At 44.8% G+C, this 6,273-nt stretch overlaps 1 protein-coding gene across 17 annotated transcripts; it reads right to left on the reverse strand.

The window, feature by feature from the left end:
- On the reverse strand, positions 361-3,559 carry LOC110435506. Of its 17 annotated transcripts, XR_002453216.1 has the most exons (10): positions 3,423-3,559; positions 3,265-3,340; positions 2,819-2,931; positions 2,639-2,708; positions 1,790-1,945; positions 1,543-1,605; positions 1,403-1,473; positions 1,177-1,285; positions 911-1,068; positions 361-827 (listed from the first exon to the last, which is right to left on the reverse strand). XR_002453216.1 is itself a non-coding variant. In XM_021461117.1 (6 exons), the coding sequence occupies exons 1-5, from the start codon at positions 2,057-2,059 to the stop codon at positions 928-930; spliced, it is 609 nt and encodes a 202-aa protein (XP_021316792.1). In that variant the 5' UTR covers positions 2,060-2,631; the 3' UTR covers positions 361-827; positions 911-927. The 17 variants fall into 17 exon arrangements, 1 of the variants encoding a protein (XP_021316792.1); XR_002453223.1 differs by having other exon boundaries at positions 1,403-1,605; positions 2,819-2,861; XR_002453217.1 differs by lacking the exon at positions 1,790-1,945.

Below are 6,273 nucleotides of genomic sequence, written 5' to 3' on the forward strand. Positions count from 1 at the left end.
CTCCCTCGGCTGTCCCAAACTTGGGACGAGATCGAGATGGATCGCCCGCCGCCGTAGGCCGAGGGAACCACAACCACAACCACCGCGTGTGAAGAGGCGCCTGGATCCATGGAGGCCACCCACCAGAGCAAGTCGTGTCACAAGATTCATACTGGCTAGGAATCACGAATGGCGGATTGGCGGCTGCCTTCCAACGAGGTGAACCCTAGCCCTAGATTCATACTGGTTAGTTGGGCTGGAGAAGCCACGACCAAAACTGTGCCAGGCCGGCCCGGCAAAATTTGAAGGAAATCGTCAAGCAGTGTACGCTGGTCAGGCCAAGTTTCTGATTTCTTTCTCTCTTTTTTTTTTCGAACTAGGTTAATGCCCGTGCGTTGCTACGGGTTCTAAAAATTAGAATAAAGCAATGCAATTAAAAAGCTTTTACATGTTAAGTATCTTTGTCTGATGAATGCCACAACCAAGCAAACTATTCAGTGACTTATATGATCTATGATGGTACACAATTCAATATCAGTTCTGTAAAGCTAGTATTATCACTAAACATTGACCATTACCATGTGGTCAAGCCTTCGACTGTACAAGTGGACCAAGCATGTGGCAGAACCACTAAACTACTCCAGCTTATCCTAATTCAATATAATCAAATCAAAGCTGTAATCATGGGAACTAATCTGGTCCATCAATCCATCACAATATTTATTATCAAAGGCACGATAGTAACAATAATAAAGGTGACTCCTCTAGTACATGCCGGAAAGAAAGATTGGTTACTGGATCCTGCAGAGCTGACCTCAGTAATGTTCCATAAACATACTTAAATAGGACTGCAAACATATACAAATAAAAATAATTATAGATAATACCCTCTGTGAAAGGAATAGGGCTAAGAAATTACTTAGTTCCTTACCAAAGTGAAGAAATTTATCACAATAAAATCTCCACTAATGTTTGGGTCATTTCCAAGAACTTCTTCCACAAAAGATAATCATTGTTTTCTGTGTTCCTTCTGAATGGCCTTTTTCCACATTGAAAAGGACTCATGCTCATGACTTGATTGAATAGAATCTGCTAAGAAAGATGATTGCGTGAATATCTTTTTTTTTTTTCAGGAAATAACTGAACCACATGTCATCTGAATAGTCTCCTGGCAGTGGCACTTGAGATATTCTCTACCTGTTCGGTGGCGAGGACAGGCAGGCTTGACAAAGGCATGTAACATTGCTGGCCGCTAGATGTGCTGGCAAACTCACCAAGTTCATTACATTATGGCCAATGAAATAAACTGAAGTATGAAAACTGTTCCCCTTTAGCAAGCCTTCTTATCCAGTGCATTGAATAAGCGATGAACACCACAGTATACTCCTATTAGTTACACGAAAAAGTTGTAGCAAGCACTTACATAATGAATGCGGAAGGAATCAAATTGAAAGCACAGCCCTTCCAGCCTCCGAGCCTGTTGAGCTTGTGCACCTTAAAGAACTCTTATTAGATCATAGTTGAGGTAGCTTCAATCTTAAATCATCTACAAAAAATGAATACCTGAAATACCAGGTTTGGATCGAGCGCCAAGTCAAAAATCATGATCCAAACAAGCAGTAAGAACTACAAAAATATCAATACAAAAAGATTTACAATTCATATGGTCGCAGAAAAAGACGCACAAAAATCTCCATAGCTCAGTCAAATCAAATAAGTAATAGAACAGGTCCCAAATGAGCCACAAGAGGGCTTGCCCAACACTTGCTAGCTGAAAATGATCAAGTATAAAAAACAACATGTTACTGACAACAGGGGCGTGGTGGATGCGGAGCCTGGGTTTGTTTTCTTTTTTTGAGGGATCAAACCATGGCTGCTCGGGCGTGGTGTGGGGCTGGTACGGGAACGGGAGCGAGCGCGTGGGCGATGCCGGGCGGGCATGCAAGCCAGCTAGGGATCGCCTCGCCTGTGAACAATTATTTTCGACATGTTTTAGAGGTAACTGCTCGTACATTGCAACGAGAATAAAAATAATGTATGACCACCTCAGTAGGCCGACATCATGTTTTAAGGGTGACATATTTATATGATGCTACTAAAGAATCATCTTAACCATTCATGATTATCGATCATGATTCCAATGCCCTTACAAGGGTGATACGAGCATTTTCCCATGGACTGAACATTCAGACAGTACTAATTGATCTATCACTGCATACTGCTAAATCTTTTTTACACAATGCAAAAAATTTTGACCATTTTAGGATCCTACATTTAGGGAAGTTTGCATCAATCAAAATTCAGAACGAACCATAAGATGCAACATGAAAATTCAGAGATGCGGCAAAACCCTAACGAATTCCAACTCCTAGGTGGTTTGCAAAGCAAAACAATGCAATTCGGGTAGGCTCGAACATACTACTCCTTGTACTATGACCTCAGATACACCTTTGAATATTCTGAAAGTTAACAGACAACTTTCAACACCAAAAAGATGCATTTGAGTAGAGGCTGGGATTCAGGGATGTAGGCAAATTATTAATTTGGAGAATAATGGGTTATGATATCACCAAATACATAATTCAGGATTAGAGTAGAGATATGTGACTGTATATATAACTCCTTGAAAAATCACATGTGGCTGCTAGGCACCTATTACCTGAAAATAGTGAGATCGTTCTGACTCCTTGAAAAATCTCATGTGGCTGCTAGGCACCTATTGCCATATACTGTACAGGAAATGTGGCATGAGACAAAGAAGAGAAAAAATATAGCATTAGTGCATTGTTTGTCAACACTAAAGTATCTATATGTAACTACAATAAAAATGTGGTAGTACCTGAACTGTTCGTCAGTCATCACCCAAGAGCCAGCAGAGATAACTGAGATTAATCAGAATGATCACCAAGATTAATCAGAATTGAGAGACTGGAAGTCTGGGAGGCATAAGGACTGCAAACAATAAGAATGTATTGTATATAAGCAAACATTCAAATCTGAAAATGTAGGAAAACAGAGTATGCTATTCAGTGTGAGGACTTCAGAAACAATAATGTTTTGTTCCTTTTATGCCACTGGTTACCTAAGGCCAGGTGTTTAACTAAAAGATTATTACTGATTATTATTCATTAGTTCAGCATGAGTATATTGCAAATAAATTGTCTTACGTAGACTGATAGAAATTAGTTCGGCATTCAAGTTCCAGGACATGTAAGAAATACATTTTTCAGATATTGTTTGGCTGCACAGAAAATCAAGATGCCAGTGCTGCATTACTGATTCTACCTTGATGGCATGAATGTTTGTTTCTGGACGTTCAATCCCAACTCCGGAGTGCTCGAGCTCGACTCAAACCAAGGATCTGAAGATTAATTAAAGGAAACACAAAAAGAATTAATTTCAGAAATTACCTCATCTATGAATATGACATCTTAGTATATCACCTCGTCAATGAAGTATTACTTGATTGGCGGCAGTGATATGAGCTATCTAAGTATCCATGAGTATCCGACCTTGGGAGATGCAAGCCAGGAACGATGCAAGGCATGGGAGGACGCAGTCATATGAGCAGGTTCCAATAGCACCTCGTTCACACAGGAACATGATTAAACAAATTTGCATGATCTTAAATATGCATTGATCATCTTATAATAGTGTTTCTCATGCTTATCCGATTAACATGAAATCATTCGCTAAGTAAGAAAATTAAAGAAAAAAAAAGTCTATCATCCATAATAGGATGAAATCATAAACCACACCTAATAAAGCAGCTGCAGTCGGCTTGACTTTTAGCATGGCATCATTGAGGGCCTCTTCGCACTCTGCCTCCGGGTGTCCGGCGGTAGGCATTGATGGCCTGGCTGTTGGATGAGGACGACGAAAACAAATCATTGGACCTCTAAATGTCAACTCCCTTAAACTCTGAACCTCGGAATGTTGTACTATCTAAATTGAGGTCTTGAACAGGGAGGTTACCTGGGAAACTGCATGACCAGAAGAGATCTTGCTAACAGGAAGAGAATGGAGGGGAGAACAGAGGGGAACTCACGAGGTGTTGGGGCCACGACAGTCTGGGACACCGATCTCCAAAGATGAGGCGATTCACCTAGGAACCGCCGGGGCTGGGGCAAGGGAGCCGACTGGGACCTTGCCTCTCGCTGTTGATCGTGGAAGGCGTCTCCCCGCCGTGGTCGAGGTGGAAGACCACGGGCGCCGCCTCCACCTCTTCGCTGCTCGATGACGACTTCCAGACGGCATCTCGGTCGTAGATCCAGTGGAGGTACCATGGGTAGGTGTGGCCAGGTCGTTGTCATCCATAGGCGGCAGCTGGCCTAGGGCTCCCACGGCGGGAGGCGCGACGTCGGTGGCCGGCCGCAGGAGGGAGATGGAGGACAGCGAGAGGGGATGCGGCGTGGGAGAGGGGATGCGGCGTGGGAGTTTAGCTGGAGGCCACGACGGTTGCGTGTGGGGGGAGGGCGATGGGTCGCGAGAGGGGGGGCGATTAGCGCGAGCATTAGCGGGAGGGGGGGCGATTAGCGCGTGGGGCTGACGATGACTTGTGAGTCTTTTTAGTTATAGAATAGAGATAGAGATTATAGTACCTATGCAAACACTTGTACACAGTTGCGTGCTCAGCATAAAAATGGAGGTAGGGCGAAAATGTGGACTATAAGATTTTGGCTAAAAAATTACGACAAGCATGTCATAAACAAAAGTTGTAGTCATACCCATGTACATACGCATTTACATATGTTTTGTATTGCCTTTTTTTTCTTGAGGCCTTGTTTAGTTACACCCGAAATCTAAATTTTTTTCAAGATTTCCTATCACAACGAATTTTGCGACACATGCATAGAGCATTAAATATAGACAACAAAATAACTAATTACACAGTTTGCCTGTAATTTGCGAATTGAGTCTAATTTGTCCTTGGTTGGACAATAATTTTCAAATACAAACGAAAATTTTACGGTACTAAAAATTTTTTCCACCCAGGAAACTAAGAAAGGCCTTAAAGAGAGTCCTTAGGAGACTCTAAACCCATTATATTAATTGACACCGGTAATTTGGTAGGATTTGAATTGAGAACAACGCATATTTTGTTCACTAATGCGGAGATGTTTTTGCTACCACCAGATTTATCGGTGATGGGCCCCGGAGAGGCACCCACTACTACATATAACTTTTGTGAGGTGGGCATTTTTGGTTTTTTAAGGCGGGCAAGGCCAACCACCTCCAATGAAAGGTCAGGGTTAATGGCGGAATAACGGAGGCGGTTGTCCTTGCCTGCCATGGTTAATGTGTTTACGGAGACGGGCAACGTTAGAAAACGCCCGCCTCAGTAAATCGATAGAAAAAACAAAAAAAGATCCATGAGCCCGCCGATGAGCCCATTCCTGAGCCCACCGGCAAGCCCAGATCCACCACCAGCGGGCCCCTCCTCATTGATCCACCGTACCACCATAGCATGTCCGATCCACCTCCAGGGAGTTCCTCCTCGCCGGATCCATTGCCGGTAGCTTGATCCTCGTCGGTCCGCCACCAGAGCTCGCCAAAACCGCCGTTGGGGAGGTTGTCCTTACCGAATCCGTGGCCAGGGAGGCCGTCCTCGCCGGATCTGCGACAAGTGGGCTTCTCGTCGATTCTTGCCAGATCCACCAAGCTTCATGTGGATCCAGCGCACCACCATCGTCAGGAGGAGGGGAAGGAGGGGAGATGAGACCCGGTGTGTGTGGAAGGCCACCGAGCCGAGCGGCCGCTGCCAGGGAGCGAGGTCCTCCCAATCCGCCCCCATTCTTGCACACCCCGAGCACCGAGCACGGACCCTACTGTAGGGGCGCTGCCCACCACCACCGCAAGCGTGGCCCTAGCATCAGTAGTGCCAAGTGGGAGAGAGAGAGCACATATCAGAAAGAGAGAGCGTCAGTGGATCTGAGAGAGAGGGGTGAGGGAGAGAGTGCCACTCGGCTGAGGGAGAGGGAGGAGGAGTGCGGCTGCAGAGGGAGGAGAAGTGAAACAACAAACCCTAAGTTCTTATATTTATATCGAAGATGGCTATCGGGCCTCGACTGGGCCTGTTAGGCCTTGGCCTTTTTTGGAGGCGCGCTTTATAGTGTGTCCGCCTCCATGAATGGATTTATGGAGGCGGACAACTTAAGACGACCGCCTCCATAAATCCATTTATGGAGGCGGGCAAAAGTGACCGCCTCACCGCCTCCATTAATCGTGCAGGATTTTTCAAGGAGGTTGGATTTTGAGACCGCCTCCATTAAATAAAGTGCAATGCCACGCAAA

Source organism: Sorghum bicolor, chromosome 5 (genome assembly GCF_000003195.3).
Source record: "Sorghum bicolor cultivar BTx623 chromosome 5, Sorghum_bicolor_NCBIv3, whole genome shotgun sequence".
Taxonomy (NCBI): domain Eukaryota; kingdom Viridiplantae; phylum Streptophyta; class Magnoliopsida; order Poales; family Poaceae; genus Sorghum; species Sorghum bicolor.

What these genes read in the sequence shown, in the direction of transcription:
- LOC110435506 (XM_021461117.1), bottom strand. Translation starts at nt 2,059, where the DNA reads ATGTCACCCTTAAAACATGATGTCGGCCTACTGAGGTGGTCATACATT. An exon ending in GCATCCACCACGCCCCTGTT is followed by an intron (nt 1,606 to 1,789) that starts GTCAGTAACATG and finishes ATATTTTTGTAG; the next exon opens with TTCTTACTGCTTGTTTGGAT. An exon ending in CTGTCCTCGCCACCGAACAG is followed by an intron (nt 1,069 to 1,176) that starts GTAGAGAATATC and finishes CTTTCTTAGCAG; the next exon opens with ATTCTATTCAATCAAGTCAT.